The sequence below is a fragment of the Chrysemys picta genome, chromosome 6 (assembly GCF_011386835.1).
Source record: "Chrysemys picta bellii isolate R12L10 chromosome 6, ASM1138683v2, whole genome shotgun sequence".
Lineage (NCBI taxonomy): Eukaryota > Metazoa > Chordata > Testudines > Emydidae > Chrysemys > Chrysemys picta.
In genome coordinates, this window is record NC_088796.1 from 5,558,272 (window position 1) to 5,578,761 (window position 20,490).

General features: G+C 50.3%; 1 protein-coding gene and 1 long non-coding RNA gene across 3 annotated transcripts in view; both read right to left on the bottom strand.

Annotated features, from left to right (window-relative positions):
• The window catches only part of UBE2R2 (ubiquitin conjugating enzyme E2 R2), a 95,880-nt gene extending 86,636 nt beyond the window's left edge, over nt 1-9,244 (bottom strand). The window contains exon 1 of one of the 2 annotated variants that reach the window (XM_065549947.1): nt 8,798-9,244. In XM_065549947.1, coding sequence (XP_065406019.1) covers nt 8,798-8,974 — 177 coding nt within the window. In that variant the 5' untranslated portion in view covers nt 8,975-9,244. The remainder of the gene's footprint in view (nt 1-8,797) is intronic. The other variant, XM_065549945.1, reaches the window with a different exon arrangement.
• Nucleotides 9,245-12,203: 2,959 nt separating this feature from the next.
• Nucleotides 12,204-18,475, bottom strand: LOC135972442 (uncharacterized). The gene is made up of 3 exons (XR_010588908.1): nt 18,274-18,475; nt 16,037-16,157; nt 12,204-15,461 (listed from the first exon to the last, which is right to left on the bottom strand). It is a non-coding gene; the product is annotated as an uncharacterized LOC135972442 (long non-coding RNA).
• Nucleotides 18,476-20,490: the final 2,015 nt, after the last annotated feature.

Here is a 20,490-nt window from a genome sequence, read left to right on the forward strand (position 1 = left end):
TGTTAAGCATAAGGGCTTCAATCATGTAGACCATGAATGAAGTGGTCAACTAACACTTGTACAGTTCTATAACAAAATAGGGTTAGCACGATGCATTACAAATTGTTGTAATGAGCCATAAAACCAGCATCTCTGTTAAGTTCATGATTTTTAATGTCCAGCAGAGTTATGAATTTGAGTTTCCAGACTCATTTTGAAGGTATTGTGCAGGTTTCCTTTGAGGACAAAGACTGAAAGGCCAGATATGGAGTGATCGCTTTGTCAAAAGTGTTTGCTTATGGGCGACAGGGTGTGTTGGTCCTATTTTTCTGTGTGAGTTCATTCCACAGTGTAGCAATTGTCTGATTTCACCCACATAGTAGTTGTTGGGACATTTGCTGCACAGGATGAGGTATACTACATGTTGTGATAGGCATATTTAGGACCCAGGGATACTGAAACTTATGGTGCGGAGTACTGATCATAGTAGCAATGGAGATGGATGGGTGATGATTTGTATATACGACAACACAACTTCACCAAGTACACAAACCCACAATAAAGTGAAGGATTAGAGAAAAACTAAAAAGGTATTAACCTTAATTTGTTACAAATAATTCTTATCACCATATTCAGAGCTCTACACAATTCTGCCCCATTTTGTTTGGCAAGCTTCATGTCACCCTGCTCCCTCCACTCTGTAGCCATGTCTTTGACCACCCATCTGTCAGCCTCACAAGATTACGTCTTATATGCATGGTAGGACCTCTCAGCTCATCTACAAGGCCACTATCCTGCCCACATTTAAGCCCCTCTTAAACTTCCACTTGTCATGCGAGAATCTAGCTGACTTGTATAAGAACCATCCCCATTTACTACGCCCTTCCTTAGCCTCTATCCACATGCCTATCCTTAAAACTGTGAGCTCCTCTAGGCAGGAACCATCCCATCTTGAATGACTGGAGAAACATCTAGGACATCATATCAAATATATAACTTTGCAGACAAGTGTGATTTTTAAATCAACTGTGTCCCTTTAAATTAATATATTTAACAGAAAAGCAAAATTTTAAATCTATTAGTTGCTATGTACTATCTTTAACTCCTGTGCTACCCACTCTTTCTATTAACATGATGGAAGTCACACAGTTTACATAAGCAACTCGTCCTTGGTGTCTCAACTACAAATTTTAACTAATGTGACTGAATTCAGGTTCATCTGACTGCTTCTGGATGCATCTTATTATCAACTTCCCAAATTTTTTATCCCAAGAATTATATACATTCCCCTTTTCAGGTTTGCCCTACCCCAATGCCACCATGTTAATCATCCCTCATCAGGGACATTACTTGTAGACCCAGTTTTAACTACTGCCCACAAGCCTGTTTTATACAGAAACACTGTTCAACACAAAAAACAAGCTTATATAACTTAGAAAGTTACACCCACATCTTCTTAGGCTTCCTATATTACCTTGTGTTCCGAGTTTTGGACAGGATTAAAGGGAGACATGTGTCTGATACTCTTCTCAAAACCCCAAATCCCATCTCCTCACTTGCCTCTCTCAGATTCTCTCCAGTCCAACCCACACAGCCAGTCACACCTTGGACCAGATTTTTGGATTAGATGCCAATATCAAGATGACCACAGTCCAGCCACTGTCTTCTGGACAGATCATCATCTCATTAAAGCAGTTGTCAAGAGAGTTTTCCCAGCTCCCAGAAACAGAGAAAGACCCATGACCCTGATTCGATAAGAGGCAAACTGCACTGGATTCCAAAGCATGCCAATGGACAACAGCACTCCACCCACAAGGCAAGGAGTTAATCTGGTGAACCTTCACCATCCACACACACACACACACACCCAGCTCCTCCTCTTCACCCACAACAGATCTCCTTGGGTTTTTGATACTTTGTAACGGAAAGAGAAGGTCAGAAACTTAAGCACTGATGGTGGAAAACAGACTGAAATAGATTTTCTCCAAGCTTATACTGAGGCTCTATTACAGGGTAGGAGAACCTTCCTATCAGCCTCCAATGCGGCTGCCAAATCCCACCCTAAGGAACTCTCCAGGATGGCAAACCCCTTCATCAATCCTGAGTGCCCGACAGGCCACATCAGAACATAGTACCAAGCACTGCAAAGGACTAGTATCCTACTTGATGGAAAAGAATATGCACTTGCAGGAATGCTTCTCAAACATGGGTCTGCTCCCCCTGTACCAGCCAAATGAGAGCCCATATGAATTCCTGGAGTCCAGTACGTTCATTCAAGAACTAGTGGATACCTTAGAGGTATTTCAACCCAAGACCTCTTCTCAGCCTGTGAAAGAGAGAAAACCGACCAGTGCCACTTATAATCCTCAATGAGGAACTAGTATTTCAGAAGGAATCATCCTTTCCTCCAACTGACAACAGTATAACCAGCACAGAAGAAATCCACCTGGATACATTTGTTCTAGGCAACTACTACCCAGTATCAAAACTTCCATTCCTGAACAAGCTGCTAGAACGACCATATGTGGGTAACACTTAGTTTCTACCAGCTTAACTCGGGCCCTACCAATTTCATGGCCATGAAAAACACGTCACAGACCGTGAAATAAGCCCTTCCCCGTGAAATCTGACATCCCCAGGAGCGCCCCAGCAAAGGGGGCTCCTAGCTCTGGTGAGGCAGGGGAGGGACAGGACTTGTCCATCTCCTGCACAGCTGTGTGGGGGGCAGGGGGGGGAGAGAAGAGATCAGACTCACCTCCGGAAATCTGCTGCAGCTAGAAGAAGCTCTGAAGGCAGCACAGAAGTGAGAGTGGCAATCCCATGACCTCCCCATAACAGGCTTGCGACACCCCACACACACAATCCCCTTTTGTGTCTGGGCCCCACTGGTTACAACACTGTGAAATTTCAGATTTAAACATCTGAAAACGTGAAATTTACCAATTTTCAAATCTTATGGCCAAGAAATTGACCATAATGGACAGTGAATTTGGTAGGGTCCTAAGCATAACTATACCAGTATAAGTCCCAGTGTAGATGCACTTATAGTACCATAAAAGTGTTTTGCTGGTATAGCTTACGTGTCTTGGGGAACTGGTACAAGCTATGTTGCCAGCAGCACTTGTGTCAGTATAAGCTACATCTACACTATGAGGGTTTGCCAGTAAGTATAGCTATCCCAGCCAAAACTTTCCCAGTGTAATAAGACTCTAGCCAAAGGCCTAATACAAGTTCATCAAACTGAAGCGAACATCCTCCAAGCAACACAATCTGGATTCAGGCCAGGGTACAGGATGGAAACTGATTTTGTGGCCGTGACAGATTATCTCTTGCTGTCAGTGGATGGAGACATCCATTCTCCTCCTACTGGACCTCTCTGCACCAGTCAACACTTAACATTAAGATACTTCTGTACTGCCTGGGAGAAGGGACAGAGATCCTATGCTCTAAAATGGTTTAAATCCTTCCTGGAGGAAAGCACTAAAAGAGTAGTGGTAAGCTGCATCTCTGCTACTAGACCTATCACTTGGGGGGTGGGGGGGGGGTCTCATAAGGATCATCTCTTTGGTCTTATTTAAGATCTATATGCAGCCACTAGGTGAACTGACAAGACAGCATGCTCATGTCAATGATACGTAGATGACCATTCTATCTACCCTTTACCACTCTGACCATACCACTCCCATCAAGATAGCCCAATGCTTGGACAGGATCAGCTGGTAAATGAACAGCTTTTTGAAGCTGAATCCGAACTAGATGAACATTATGTTGGTGGGCAGAGGAAAGCACTCTGAGGAGTGCAACCAAGGGAGACTGCACCATAGCTGCAAAGGTGCGCACACACCTGGTGAATCCAGCAGTAGTTTAGACCACTCCTGGATTCTTTGCCAACAATAAGATCTCACATAGCATCAATGAATAATACTTTTAATACCTCCAGCTGGCCAAGAGACCCTGCACCTAGTCTCCTCAGCAACACAAGCATATCAAGTCTCCATTCCTCTCTCTATGCTGGCATCCCATAGAACACAGTTAAGTCCAAGGCCACAGTCCTTATCTTCAAGGCACTCAGTGGCCTGGGCCCAGCATATCTGAACAATTGCCAAAGCTCCAGGATGAAGACAACCTTCATCGGTAACTCCATTCCTGAGGTACAATGGAATTTGCATACCATAATGGTAAAGCCAGCCCATGCAGGAGACTGTCAAGCTCTCTCGGTAACTCCCACAAGAAGCGAGGTATATCACAAACCTCACCACCTTTTGCTCCAACTGCAAGGTGCACTTCTTTGACCTGCCTTCTCAAACAAACAGAGCTATGTGTGTATTTAAAAGAAATGCCCCAAAACAAAACCCTAACAAAACAAGGAACATTTACACAGCACATACAAGTCTTCCTCTAGGGAGAAAAGGAGAGAGAACAAATCACATATGACAAATGTTAGTCAAATTACTTTATGCACTACTGGAAAACACTGATACTAGGGCAATGAGAGTGGAATAAATCTATATATAGACGTATAGAAATAATAAAAAAGTTTAACATAACACCACAGACCTGTATAATAGGTCAATTGTGCCAAACATAACACAAATCTCTCCCCAGGAAAAGCTACAGCAGATACAGTATAGCAAAGGGAAGAGCATCAGAGCCATAATCATTCACTGCTTTACTTTACTAAAAGTCGATTGTGGCCTCCTAGCTGAAACCTAAACTTAAAAGTATTCTTCGGAAATGCACTTATCAGCTTGTTCAAGCATTTTAAAGCCCAAAGACAAATGCAGGACCAAGCAAGTAACTAAACACATACAAAATACTTGAGACCCACCCTCCGTGTTTTATTAGTGTTACTCACCAATTCCAAAGTATAGGTATGAAAGATTAACCCCACCTTATATGATGCAAAGCTGACCCAGTTACTAACCCAAAACTGGGGCTGCTTCCTAAGTAATAATGGAGGAAAGGCTAAAAATACAAACATCACACTGCCATGACTAAGTCAACCATACTCATTACAAAAGGAAAGCGACTTGTGCCAAAGTATTCTCTTCTTTCAAAACAATGAGGCTAAACTAAAGTGAGTCAGATTTATTCAAAAAGCTACAGGCTGTTAATATTTTGGTTTCCCAAAAGAAAGTATCTACACCCTGATCCAGAGAGGCAATAGGTCAATGAAGGTACAAACCACCTGATGTAAACATGTTCAAAGTTTTTCTTCAACTTCCTAGGAGTCAAAGGACACGAGCTAGTGGGCATAAAATGGAACAGACTGGAGTCACTGTTGGAAAGGGGGAATCCCATGGAAATAAGTTACAGCAGGTGATACCATATCAGAGGCTACTGGACACTGCAAAATTCTGACAGGCCACATTTGACCATGAGAGGTACCATCTGCAGCAGCCTCAAAGATGCTATTTGTAACAAATAGAAGATTAACTACTTCCCCATACCTCCATCAGGGCAGTTATCTTCTAACATTCCCAATGTCTCCACATTTTGGAGCCCGCTCCCCTTAGTTCCCTTCTCATAAGTCAAAGGACTTGTTTACTCTAGTCACAAGAGGAGAAATAATGGTTATGCAGTTTTCTGGAAAGACAGGAAAATCAGAAGGGGAACTGAAAGCATTTCTCTGCCTTCTGCACTGAAGCAGATTTACAGCCCTCTTAGCACCTCTTCCAAGTTTGGGGATAGATGGAGGAGGGATGCATTGTGAGGTAACAGGGAAATCAAACACTGGATGACCCGAGGCATTCCTGCAGCAGGGAGAACCTTTAGCATGAAGTATCCATCCTGATAAAGGGTGCTGTTGAAAGAAGTTAAGAGTTGGGGGGGATGGGGGGGGGAGAGACAGATGCCAAGGTCAACCCATTACTGTGAAACAGTCACATTCATACATGTTGTTGCCCAGGGACAGCTTGGGGGGGAAGGGATGGGAGACTGCCATAGGGGTTCTTTATCATGAAGTAGCGGTTTTTCTATATGGTACTGGCACGGATACATTACTTGGAAAGGGGATGAAGGAATGCTCGCAGCAGGACCATCAGGAGAAAGAATGGCCCCCATTCTAAACACAGGACAGATCCCTCATACTGAAGCAGCCCCTTTTTGTACAGAATGCTAAACCACGATTGCCATTGTAGGAGATGACAGACCACTCTGGGTTCTTCAAGTTAAAGTAGACTCCTTATACAAGTATAGGGGAGCTGAAAGATATAGGGGAATCACTGGGGACAACGGAAGCCCCTAGATCAGTTATCTTGAAGGGATCCCCTATGCAGAGTGTTGGGGCTCCTCAACAACCTGGGGATGAGAGTGCCCACCTACTTTGAAATACCCTTCCACAGGGATTGGAAGGGCCTCCTCACAGGATATTCTTCGGCAACAGAGGGTATAGGATCCCTAGAAGTGTTCCCCACTACAAAGGTTATGGGCATTCAATGATGGGGTCCCTTATTCTGAATTAACATGCAGAGTTCTGGAGTCCCAGGGATGGAGATTCTCTATCCTGAAGAGGCCTCCTTCATACATGCTGAAAAGCAACCAGTGGATGGGGGCCCTTTACCTTGAAGTAGCTTCCCTCATGGAGTTCAGTACTTCATTCTGGAACACTGGGGTGGGGGGGCGCAGAAGGAGGGGACAGTTGATTCTGAGAGTGAGTGGGCGAGCCCTTATTTTGATGTACACCCCCACATACAGGATGATGAGGGCAGGAGGTGCCTTGTCTTGAAGCAACTCACCCATACATGTGCAGGCCACCCCCCACTCCCCTCCCAGAGACACAAGGAACCTGAGCCCATACCTTACCTTGAAGTACCACCATACAAGGAGATAATGGGCCTATTCAGAGGGGCACAGGGAATCCTGAGGGTGGTGTCAGGGGGCCCTAAAGCAGCCCCCTATACAGGGTGGAGGAGGGGTCCACTCCAAGAGTTATGGGAGACCCAAGAGCAAGTGTCAGGACACATGCATTCCTTACCTTGAAGCAACCCCCACTCTCCCACCAGTAGAGAAGGTTGGAAGAAGTGGGGTCCCCTTATCTTGAAGTAGCAGAAGGGTTTGGGGCACCATTACACTTGAAGCAGCAGCACCGCCACAATAGAGGGGTTTGGGAGTACATGGGGGCCCTTACACAGAGAGTGAGCTGCGGGCAGCCCCTCACCTCACAGCATCCCCCCCATACACAGAGAGCAGGGGGGCCCCTCACCTCATAACACCCCCACCACCACACATACACAGGGGGCGGGGACCCCTCACCTCACAGTGCCCCCCCCACACACACACAGGGCACTGGGGGACCCCTCACCTCACAGTGCCCCCCCCCGCACACACACAGGGCACTGGGGGGCCCCTCACCTCACAGCGCCCCCCCCCCCCCGCACACACACAGGGCACTGGGGGGCCCCTCACCTCACAGCGCCCCCCCCGCACACACACAGGGCACTGGGGGGCCCCTCACCTCACAGCGCCCCCCCCCGCACACACACAGGGCACTGGGGGGCCCCTCACCTCACAGCGCCCCCCCCCGCACACACACAGGGCACTGGGGGGCCCCTCACCTCACAGCGCCCCCCCCGCACACACACAGGGCACTGGGGGGCCCCTCACCTCACAGCGCCCCCCCCCCCCGCACACACACAGGGCACTGGGGGGCCCCTCACCTCACAGCGCCCCCCCCCCCGCACACACACAGGGCACTGGGGGGCCCCTCACCTCACTGCGCCCCCCCCCCGCACACACACAGGGCACTGGGGGGCCCCTCACCTCACTGCGCCCCCCCCGCACACACACAGGGGGCGGGGACCCCTCACCTCACTGCGCCCCCCCGCACACACACAGGGGGCGGGGACCCCTCACCTCACTGCGCCCCCCCCGCACACACACAGGGGGCGGGGACCCCTCACCTCACTGCGCCCCCCCCGCACACACACAGGGCACTGGGGGACCCCTCACCTCACAGTGCCCCCCCGCACACACACAGGGCACTGGGGGACCCCTCACCTCACAGTGCCCCCCCGCACACACACAGGGGGCGGGGACCTCTCACCTCACTGCGCCCCCCCCCCACACACAGGGCACTGGGGGACCCCGCACCTCACAGCGCCCCCCCCCGCGCACACAGGGGGCGGGGACCCCTCACCTCACAGCGCCCCCCCGCACACACACACACACGGGGCGAGGGGCCCCTCATCTCACAGCGCCCCCCCGCGCACACAGGGGGCGGGGACCCCGCACCTCACAGCGCCCCCCCCCGCGCACACAGGGGGCGGGGACCCCGCACCTCACAGCGCCCCCCCCCGCGCACACAGGGGGCGGGGACCCCGCACCTCACAGCGCCCCCCCCCCGCGCACACAGGGGGCGGGGACCCCGCACCTCACAGCGCCCCCCCCCGCGCACACACACACACACACACACACGGGGCGAGGGGCCCCTCATCTCACAGCGCCCCCCCGCACACACACGGGGCGGGGGCCCTCACCTCACAGCGCCCCCCCGCACACACACGGGGCGGGGGCCCCTCACCTCACAGCGCCCCCCCCGCACACACACACAGGGGGGGGGCCCTCACCTCACAGCGCCCCCCCCGCACACACACACAGGGGGGGGCCCTCACCTCACAGCGCCCCCCCCGCACACACACACAGGGGGGGGGGGGCCCTCACCTCACAGCGCCCCCCCGCACACACACACAGGGGGGGGGGCCTCACCTCACAGCGCCCCCCCCGCACACACACACAGGGGGGGGGCCCTCACCTCACAGCGCCCCCCCGCACACACACACACGGGGGGGGGGCTGAGCGCGGGCCGCCGGGCCCTTACCTTGAAGTAGCCGCCCTCGTAGAGGGTGTTGGGGGGCCCGAAGATCGCCACCTCCCAGTTGTAGAGGTCGGACTCGTCCACCAGGGTGATGCGGAAGCCCTCCACCGGCTCCTCCTGCAGCGACTTCAGCTCCAGCATCAGCGCCTTCTGCGAGCTGCTCACCTGCTGCTGGGCCATGGCGCGGCGCCGAGCGGGCCCGGGGCGCCCCTCACCGCCGCCCCGGGGCCCCCGCCTGCCTGCCTCCCTCCGCCCGCCCGCCGGGGCCTGGGCGCCGCGCCGCGCTCCGCCCGCGCCCTCGGGCTGCGGGGGCGGCTCCGCTCCGCTGCCTCGGGACGGCGCCGCGGGGCCTCCGGCCCAGCTCCCCGCCCGTTCGCTCGCTCGCGCCCGGCTCCGGACCCCCCTTCGGCCACCGCCGCCACTTCCTTTTGTGACGGCGCCGCTCGCCGCTGACCTCAGCGCGCCGTTCCGCGCCGGGCCACGCCCCTCCGCGACGCCCCGCCCCCTGCCCGCCGAAGCCCCGCCCCCTGCCCGCCGTTCTTCTCGGCCCACCCCCTCCATAGCCAGAGCCTCTGGCTAGCTGCCCCCACGCTGCCCCGCCCCCTCTTCAAGAACCAGACCCTTCCCCCTCCGCCTCCCCTGGCTGGAGCCCTAGTGATTGGTTGGGGGGCAGAAGTGAACACCCCACCCTATCTCTGAGGGTCACCCTTCCGGTTGTCTTCCTGTACAGCCCTGGGGCAGCCCCCCCCAGTCACCCCTCTTGCAGGGGGATGCTGCCTCTCATGGCTCCCTCCCCCCGTGACTTGCATTGCTTGGACCTGGCACCTGCCCTGCCACCATCATTTCCCCACCCCAGGGAAGTGGTTTCCCTCATTGTATGGGCTTGCATGAGCAGCCTGCTACATCACTTGCAGGGTAACAGTTACCTCGGCCTGGGGCTTAGGGGGACCAGATATAAAGTGTGAAAAATCGGGACGGGGGGGGGGGGGAGAGAAATAGGGGCCTATATACAAAAAATTCCCAAATATCGGGACTGTCCCTACCAAATGGGGACATCTGGTCACCCTACTGGGGCTTCAGGGACGTTTGGCCCAGGCTGTATGGCCTTGTTGGCACAGGGGATTGTCTTGATCAAAGCAGAGGTAACATTAAGAGAGTGGGCAACGCTGTGGACCACCCTTTGGAAGCCGCTGGCCTCAATTGATCCAGCGTTCTACTGGTGTTTTCCCCGTTCACAGTCATCGGTATAGCTGCATCAGCGCAACCCCTAGAGTTGGCACGAAAAGCTGCTGTTTGCACCAATGAAACTTAACCACTGCTTGGCATCAAGGTAAAGGTCATGAGTGCAAATAATGTTTTGTGTGTTGACACTAGCAGTGTGCACAGGTGCAGCTATACTGGTGGCTATAATTGGCAGAAATTCCCATCTGCCTAGCAGAAGTTCCCAAACTGTGGTCCACCATGTCACCAATGTTCATGATTTTGTCATGAGTCTTGCTGTAATTAGTGATGTTCTTAAAGCCCCAGCTCCAAGAGGCATGGCAATACATGAGAATCTCAGCTTTCATTTTAAAAAGAAAATAAGTTTTAGCCTTCATGGTTGCAGAGAAAGCTTGAAAATGTGACCTGACTGCATCCTAAAAGCCAGGGCCGGCTCCAAGTTTTTTGCCGCCCCAAGCAAAAGAATTTTCCTGCGCCAACCCTGACCCAACTCCGCCCCTTCCCTGCCCCATTCCATCCCCTTCCCCAAATCCCTGGCCCCGCTTCCTCCCCCGGGACGCTGCATTTCCCCTCCTACCCCTCCCTCCCAGGCTTGTAACCCTGGGGGGGAGGAGGGGCTCGCAGAGGAACCGTAGCTCACCTCTGCTCCACCTGCTCCCCTTCTCCCCCCTCCCAGGCTTGCCGTGCCAATCAGCTGTTTTGCGGCAAGCCTGGGAGGGGGGAGAAGTGGAGTGGCAGTGCGCTCAGGGGAGGAGGCGGCGAGGTGAGTTGGGGGGGGGGGAGCGGTTCCTCTGCCCCCCCCCCCCCCCGGGTTACTTCCTGCAGCCCTCCGCGCACCCCCCACCGCCGCAGCTCACCTCTGCTGCGCCTGCTCCCCTGAGCGTGCCGCCGCCACTCCGCTTCTCCCCACTCCCTCCCAGGCTTGCCACAATACAGCTGATTCGCGTGGCAAGTCTGGGAGGGAGTGGGGAGAAGCAGAGTGGCGGCGGCGCGCCCAGGGGAGCAGGCAGAGTGGAGGTGAGTTGCGGCGATGGGGGGGTGGTTCCTCTGCCCCCCCAGGGTTACTTCCTGCGGCCCTCCCTGCGCCCCCCCCCACCACTGCAGCTCACCTCTACTCAGGGCTGGAAAAAAAAGGAGCCGGAGTGCCGCCCCTTGGAAAGCGCTGCCCCAAGCACATGCTTGGAGCGCTGGTGCCTAGAGCCGGCCCTGCTAAAAGCTAAAACAGAAGGCAATGAAATAATAAATATAATAATAATTAATGGAGATATCCCATCTCCTAGAACTGGAAGGGACCTTGAAAGGTCAAGGAGTCCAGCCCCCTGCCTTCACTAGCAGGACCAAGTACTGATTTTTTTTTGTTCCAGATCCCTAAGTGGCCCCCTCAAGGATTGAACTCACAAGGCTGAGTTTAGTAGGCCAATGCTCAAACCACTGAGCTATCCCTGCCCCCTGAAAACTACCCCCAAAATATATTGTGTGTGTTGGGGGCCTGAGTCATGATTTTTTTCAGCGAGACCAGGTGGGTGAGGTAATACCTTTTATTGGACTTACTTCTGTTGGTGAGAGAGACAAAGCTTTCAAGCTACACAGAGCTCTTCTTCCGGTAGCTCAAAAGCTTGTTGCTTTCACCAACAGAAGTTGGTCTAATAAAAGATATTTACTCACCCACCTTGTCTCTCTAATATCCTGGGACCAACATGGCTACCACACCACTCCATACGTGATTTAGGGTTGGCAATACTGGGTCCCACAGGCAACTAGTGGTCTGAAGAACATATGTTGGTGGTCCAAAGAAATCTGCCTCTCCTCCTTGTTCCAACTAGATAAAACAAAACTTATGGGAAGAAATTAAGAGCAAAACTAGAGCGTGTGTCTGGCATTTGTCTTGCTCATACTAAAGAAAAATACTTTACTACATTTTTCCATGTATGTAATTGCTATAGTTACCACAAGAGTGTGTGTGGGGGTACACACACACACAGGGCAGGGGGCAACCTCACAGTGCGCACACACACACACACACACACAGGGCACTGGGGGCCCCTCACCTCACAGCACACCCTGTGGGATTGGTCCTGATTTGAGCAGGGGGTTGGACTAGATGCCCTCCTAAGGGCCCTTTCAACCCTGATATTCTATGATTCATCAAAGGGAAGGGGGGAGGGATAGCTCAGTGGTTTGAGCTTTGACCTGCTAAACCCAGGGTTGTGAGCTCAATCCTTGAAGGGGCCACTTAGGGATCTAAGGCAAAATCAGTAGTTGGTCCTGCTAGTGAAGGCAGGGGTCTAGACTGGACTCAATGACATTTTGGGGTCCCTTCCAGCTCTAAGAGATAGGTATATCTCCATATATTAAAGGGGCTTGCTCCATATGACAGGGGCATCCTGGAGACAATGTCTCCATTAAGAGGTGGTCCATACTACAGAAAACGTTGAAAACCCTTAACTTATTTCATTGGTAGGTTCATTGTCAAACAAACAAAGGGCATATTTCCAGATAGGTCATTCAAAGGCCCCTCACATCTTCTGGGAATTATACACAAAAATCAAAAGGAGCCATTATTCAAAACAGAAACTGATATTTAATATTTCTATATCATGTATATGGTGGACTTGGGTCCAGGACTGCTGCTTGACCACAGCAGTGCCCTAGTTCACCTCATTCTATCCAGAACTGTTTTGGAGTAAATACCTCATACAAGCACTGGCTCTGTCACCCCTAGCAGCAGGGGCTTGGGTCCTGGGACAAACCTCTGGAGGTAGAAGAGGGAAGGGAAGAAGAGGAAATGGTTTTGTGGTTAATGGTGTGGCCATGTAAAAGGGGTGGGGGCAGGGCTATGGGGCAGGAGTTAAATACTATAGGTATGTGTGTGAGAGAGAAAGAACAAGGGGCTATTCAGTGAAAGGAGGCAGATTCCAAGGTGATAAAAGGAAATCCTTTTTCCGCACCGCATGTAATTGATCTGTGAAACTCAGTGCCACAGGATGTCGCTGCGGTCAAGAATTTAGCAAGATTCAAAGAGAGACTGGCCCTTTGGATAGATAACAAGAACATCCAGTCAATGCTAAACAAGTATTGAAATGGATAGGAAATCTCATGGTTGAGGTCTTAAACAAGAGGTGGGCAAACTATGGCCTGCAGGCCACATCCGGCCTGTGGGACCGTCCTGTCCAGCCCCCGAGCTGGAGGAAGGTAGAGACTGGGGCAGGACCATGCACAGGTTGGAGCAAGGTACAGGAAGCAGCCCTAGCACAGCTGTAAGTCTGGAATATATTGAGCAGCCTGTGTGCTACTGTTGCTGAAAAGTTTAAATGACGGTCTGCTGGCTCTTCTGTCCAGTCAGGGAGCACAGGCACTCAGTGAGAGTTTATTGGGCCCAGCCAGGGTCACTGGGTTGCCAGGTGACCACACCTGGAGCCAACTGAATTCCTGACACACCCTCCCTGAATCACACCCTTCTTTGCCAACCAGAGCTAGGATAAGGTGAGGTTGGATTCAGCTAAATTGCATGGTTCCCTCACGCACCTGTGCAGCAGACAGATTCACATGTTGGGAGGGAGAATTGTGAAACTGCCTTTTGGGGGATGCTGAGTGAGTTCCTATCTTGTGGGGGTGGGAGACCAACAGAAGCCAGGGACAGTGGGAGGGCGGCTTCTGGCTGCGGATTGATGGGGCGGGGGAAGGGTAGTCCCTTGGGGAGCCTGGATTATAGATGGACTCTTAAATCTTTATCTGGCACTCAGGACCAGATTCTCTTCAGCCATCTCATCCATCCTCAGATGACTATTGAAGAGAGTGACCACATTTGACTATTATTTTTATTTATGATTTGTATTATCATAGCGCCAAGGAGCCCTAATCATAGACCAGGATACACTGTAGCAGGTGCTGTACAAACGGAATAAAAACAGGATACAAGCCTTAAGGAGCTGAGAATCTAAGTATAAAACAAGAGACAACAAATGGATACAAATAGACGGGGGAGTACAAAGAAACAATGAAATAATATCGGTTAGCATGACAGACAGTGGTTGTCACAGCCCACCAACAGCCTAATTGTTGTCAAGATTTTTGAAGGCCTCATAGCAAAGGAGCATTTTGAGAAGGGATTTGAAGCTGGTAGCTTTGTGAATGTTCTTGGGAAGCACCACCCATGTATGCTAGGCAGCAAGAGAGAAAATACAAATCTTGTTTAAAAATGTAACAACTGAGTGACGGAGGCTGGTGTCACGGGCCGATCGGAGGGGAGCATGGACAGCTTGATAGCAAATGAGAGATGATAGATAGGGTGGGGATTGTCCATGAAAGACCTGGAAAGTGAAGACAAGCAGTTGATGTTTTATGCCATAGAGAAGTGGGAGCCAATGGAGGGATTCAGAGAGGGGTGAGAGAGTCCAAGCGACGGGTTAGGAAAATGAGCTTTGCAACAGCATTCTGAATGGATGTGAGAGAGGCAAGACTGCCTTTCTCAAGGCCAGAGAGAAGGATGTTGCAGTGATAAGACACAAGATGATGAGAGCTTGTATGAGATTTTTAGCAGTGTGGCTGGATAAGAAATGCTGTATCTTAGAGATGTTATGCAGGAAGAATCAGAAAGATTTAGATATAGCCAGGGGTGTGCACAAGGCGGGCAAGCAGGGTCATCCCTCCTCCCCAATAATCAGCAGGGCCACAGAACTCCAGCCCCAGGCCCATGGTGGGGAGAGCGAGCTCCTTCGGCCCTCTGGGAAACTGACAGCTCCTCCAGCACCAGGACTGCAAGGGGGGTGGGGTGGGGTGGATGGATCATCATTATAGAGAAGGTAGTGGAATTTGTGTTTGCAGATGAGATTAGCCAGAGATGCAGCCTAGCGGGAGAAGAGGACCAAGGACAGAGGCCAGTGGAACTCCCACAGAAAAGCTGGCGGACAGGAATATGGAGGCCCAGGGGGGACATTAGCTGTGAAGGTTTGGGTCCCTCGATCCCCGTGGTAGTGGGCAGAAGAGAAGAAGGCAGGAAAGGATTAGGGGTCAGGTTTGTCCCTGAACCACCACTAATGCAGGTGGAGGGACTGAGAGCAGGCCGTTTGTGCTTTCCCTATTCATCTGCTGCTGCAGGGTAATTCCCAACCAGGCTTCTGAAGCAGTGGGGAATCAGTACAAACTGAATCACTCCAGCCACACCTTCTTCCACCACTGATCCACCCCCATTCTCCCCATACCCCGCTCAGCCCCCTGCGCTCAGGGTGTTTTTTGCAGAGCTGACACTGGTGCCCAGCCCCAAAGGGGCTGGTGGTGGGGGGGGGGAAGGACTTGCAGCTGCTTTGAGGTTCTCAAATGTCCGGTTTGTGGGACCGCCTCACATGTCGCGCTCATAATCCTCCACAAGCTGCCATCTCACCCGCCAAAAATGGTGCCTCATCAAAACCGTGTGCTTGTAGTGGGCTACTACAGTGGTTCCTTTGAGCTAGAGAACATGAGAAACACAAACACTTCTACAGTGACTGGCAAACATAAGAGCATCTTTGCACCACACAGAATCCCTCAGGAGTCAGTATCAGACACGGGTTCCCCTATACAATCCAGTAAAATTCCAACGTGGCGTGGGATCACCTGTCCAACAATTAATGAGCGGTCATGTTTGATTTTGCCTTCCATGGATCAGCAGTTAAAGCCCAAAGTTGTCATTCCAGCCAACGTTTAAGCCTAAGCAGGTCCATTCAGGGACGGCGTTAGACTCGCTGGAGCCCCGGGCAGAAAGCCAAAGCCCAAGCTCTGCCACACGGGGCTGAAGCGGAAGCCTGAGGGATTCAGCCCTGGGTGGCAGGGCTCAATCTTCGGCTTCAGCCTCAGGTGGTAGGGCTTGGGCTTTCTGCCCTGGGCCCCAGTGAGTCTAACGCTGGTCCTGCGGAAGCCCAAGCCCCACCACCAGGGGCTGAAGCTGGAGCAATTTAGTTTTGCTGTGCCCCCTGTGGCATGTGGCCCTGGGTCCATTATTGTTACCTCCTAAACACGAGGCCTATATCCCGATGAGATCCATACCTGTATTGTATTAGCACTGTGAATAAGTGAGATCGAAGTCTGGTGGAAATCGCAGTTGGAGCTAGAAGCCAAGTCTCCCATGTCCTTGAATGAATTCTCTGCTGTTGAGCTAAAGAAGCAGCTGCAGGAGGACAAACAAGAGGAGTGTCTGTTACATTTCACCCAGGCTTCCCTGCATAGCCTTCCTCTAGGCCCCCACAAAACTTGAGTTCCTACTCAGAGGCTGACAGACAAGCCTCTCCTCTGGTCACAAGTTAATGGGTGTGAGTCTTTTCTCTCTGACACCAGTGCAACTCCAGTGGAGTTCTTCCTGATTTGCACTGATGAGAGCAATCATACTCAGGTGCAACATTTTCTGAACCATTTTAAACTCCCTGATATACTTGCTCATGCACCTAATTACTGAACATGGTTACTGATGGGATTAAATCTGGGGTCACTGTCTTCCAAAGCATTTGCTCTGGCATTGACATAAAAGTGTTTGCAGTAGTAAGAGTCTTTCTTTAATCCAATTCTCAAACTCTTCATCCTCAGAGGCAGTGGCAGCCATCAAGCACACATGTACCCATAAGCTGTCAGCATGGTCTCCCTGCCATGCCTATGACAGACGCTGTACATTCTGCAGAGATTAGACTGGGCATTGAGGTGACGATAGATATTTCTGCCTCTAAGTGTTCAGTTCCACATTATTACTCTTTGTTTTTCAAATACATCCTTGGCCTCTCAATATAATACTTAGGTGCCCTGGACATAATATTCAATCCCTCAGAGTTCAAAGCGATGGGGAATACATTGTACTAGAACATGTACGATTTGCACTGGGTTCTGAAGAAGTCCCAGCTTCTTGGGCTGGCAGTCTATTCGGCTCTATGTAGGTGCTTATACTGTCCCCATCACTGTAATATCCAAGGCCAAGGCTGGAAGTGCTGCAGAACCAGGGCCCTCAGACCCTAAGAAAGAGAGAGCACTTCACATCTGTCTATAGTGATACCATCTGATGTAGTGAAAAAGAGCAACAGTCAGTGATGCTATGATGACTGCGCCATTCTAATTGCCATTCCCAGCTGCCCATGGTTAACAATTATTCCCAGCTGTCATTCTACCCAAGTCTAACTGCTCCATTTAAACTGTTACTCCTAACTGCTCCAGTCTAATTTATTCTCCACTGTGATTTCCAACTGCCCAAGTCTAGCTATATATATAAAAATAAAATAGAGAGAGACCTATCTCATGGAACTGGAAGTGACCCTGAAAGGTCATGGAGTCCAGCCCCCTGCCTTCACTAGCAGGACCATGTACTGATTTTGCCCTAAATTGCCCTCTCAAGGATTGAACTCACAACCCTGCTCAAACCACTGAGCTATCCCTCCCCCCGAACTCCTTTTCCAACTACCATTCCCAATGGTCAGATCCTAATTTCCATTCACAACTGTTATTCCCAAAGGTCTAGTCCACAGGGCCATGTTGCCTCCTGTGCCCTTGAGGTTGGGCTTTGATTACTTGCACATTTTGTCTCGTTAGTCTAGCTTTGTTTCCCATACTGCTGTGAAATAGATCAAAGAGCCTCATTTCTTCACTTGTGCCTTAGGGGAAATATTTAGCTGAACTGTCTAGAGGCTAGAGTGGTTCTTTCTGGCTTGAGCTGTCCCTATCTCGGCAATACTTGTGACGGGATCCCCAGGGTACAACCTGGAGTTGGTGTACCCTGTGCCCCCTTAACTCTCCAGCCTGGGCTGTCTCTCACAATGCTTTGCCAGTGACAAGCAGCAAACCTCTCCAGGCACTATCATCACTCAGTAAAATAGTTTTTGGAGCCCCACACCCAGCTAAATTGCATGAACGCTTCCTGAGCGTCTCATGAATCGCACAGAGAAAGGCACCAGCAAATCTTCCAAGCCCCTAGCCCTGTACCCCAGAACTGTACCATCTTGTCTTGGTCAGAAGCCTGAACGGTGTAAATTCAATACCCAGTCTGCCCCTCCCTTGATGTGGTGAGGACACACACTAGCTTTTGTAACCTGAGCTGAGATTTCCCAAGCACTTCAATCAAAACACACTGTTTTAGGTAAAATATAAAACAGATTTATTAACTACAGAAAGATAGATTTTAAGTGATTATAAGTGGTAGGCATAAAAGATCAGAGATAGTTACCAAAATAAAAATAAAAAGTAAACAGGCAATCTAAATCCTGAACCTTATTAGACTAGACAGTATTTGAATGAAGCAGTTTTCTCACCCCGTTGTATGCTGTAGATAGGTTACAGTTCTAATACACAGGGACCAGTCTGGGACCAGTCTCCTCAGTTCAAGTTTTTGTCTTTCCAGCATTCTTGTTGCTAGGTAGGGAAGGAGAAAGGCAAAAGCATGATGCCACTGTCCCCTATTTTATATCCTCAGTCCAGGTTCCTGGAACGCACTAGTCCAGACATGTCCTGGTGGATTTTGCTGAGTCACAGAGTTGAGCAATACCCCATTGTCTGATGCTTGCCCAGCCCTCTTACAGCATTGTAAATCTCTTGATTACAACTCCCCTGCTGATTAATGGTCATTTAACACCCTCCTGGGAGTGGGTCACCTCCTTTGTTGTCACTGGAGAACTAGAAGTGGAGACTCTCAAACTTACAACATAGTTCAGTAACAACCATACAGCAAAACCTCATAACTTCATACACACAAATGACTGTACACACTTTAACAGAACAATGGGTTTTAGAAGGTCATAACTTTTCATATGATATCTTACATGGCATGCTTTGTATGAAATATATCATAATTATATGAGAGGGGTGAATATGGGTGCTGCTTTGAGAGTGCCACAATAATCAACGCACCTTTCATTGCAGCCAGCCTCAAACAAAAGCTGACTGAACTAGCCTGTTGCTGGGATTGATGGAAAAGTTGAGTTCACAGCTATTCATGACTTACCTGTGCCTACTGCCATTCTGGAATGTAGTAACAGAGTTACTTGTGTGAGGCAGAATATAAAGAGAGCTCTGGTGTATTTAGAGGGCTGGCTAAAAATTTTCCATCAAAACTGCTTTTAGACAGAAAATTGGGGTTTTGACACAACAAGATCTTTCACAAAAAGTGTCTGCTTTCCACAGAAAATGTAGACTCTTCTCCAAGAAACCAAATACCCCAGATTGTTTCGGTTATTGGCCAAAAACTGAAAAGTTTCAATTCTGAATGGCTGCCACATGGGTGTTGTAGTTTGAGCGCCTGATGACCCCATTCTCCTTGTGGGCTGGGTTCCCTAGACAAACTACATCTCCCATGATGCACTGTGGTGGCACAGCAAGAAGGGAAAGCATGCTGCATCACGGCAGATGTAGTCCAGCGAGGGAGCCTGGCCCATAGAGGAAAATGGGGACACGAGGCACCCAAACTACAACTCCCATTAGGTACTGTGATGACATTTTTCAAATTGAAATTTTCTATTTTCAACAGAAAATTTGTTAGTTTTAAATTTTTCACTGAAAAGTCAAAATTTTCTTTTGAAATTGTTAATGAAAACTTTGTATATGCATGTGTGTTAGTCAACAGTTTCTATGAAAAAATTTTTTAGTCCAACCAGCACTAACATTTAGCTATTAAATGTATGCCCTTTCCCACCTTTATATATCTGAGGCCTCTATGTGCTGCAGAGACTGGCAGCCATATGGTGTCCAGTTACTGTGCAGATTGTTAGAAGAAATACACACACTCCAACACAAACACTGAGTGCCCTCTCGTGGAGACCATACTTTAATTGTTTCTTGTTCTCAGTCTGACTTTGAGTTGCTCTGACAACATTTCTGTTTGCTTTTTGTGTACTGAAAGTGTAACAAGAGCGCAGAAAATGGGAAAGACACTAAGGAGTGGAAAGAGAAAAATATCTCACCAGGAAAGAAGAATCCTGGGTATATAAATAATTAATCTAAAATGAACAGTCCAAGAACCTGTCACTATGTGCAGGCGGCAAGGCCAGGGCATGGGTGGCCAGATCTAGGGGTTAACATCAGGCACAGGCCAATGATCCAGGGGCTAGGAGCCAATTGCCAGGAACCAGGCCAGGAGATCAGAGTCCAGTGACAAACCATAGGCCCAGAACCAAGAGATAGGTGTCAGGAGGCAGGGAGAGTCAGGTCACCAGGAGTTCAGGATTAGATGGCAAAAACAAATAAACACCAGGGAAGTACTCTTTAGCAGAGTAGAACCCACTTGTGCCAACAACTTCCTGCTTCCTCTTCTGGCTTAAATAGGGGCAGCAGCCCAATCAGAAGCTTTGAAGCTCTCCCAATCACAGAGTAGGTGTGGTGCTGGTGTCCTTCATGGGGACCAGTCCCAGCTACTGTCCATGATTTTCTGGGTGGAGGATTGGAGTGTGCTGGCTGCAAGGATCCCATGCTAACTCAGCTTCAAGACCTGACAATAAGAGTTGAAATTCTGCTGGCAACATTGTGTAGATCTAGTG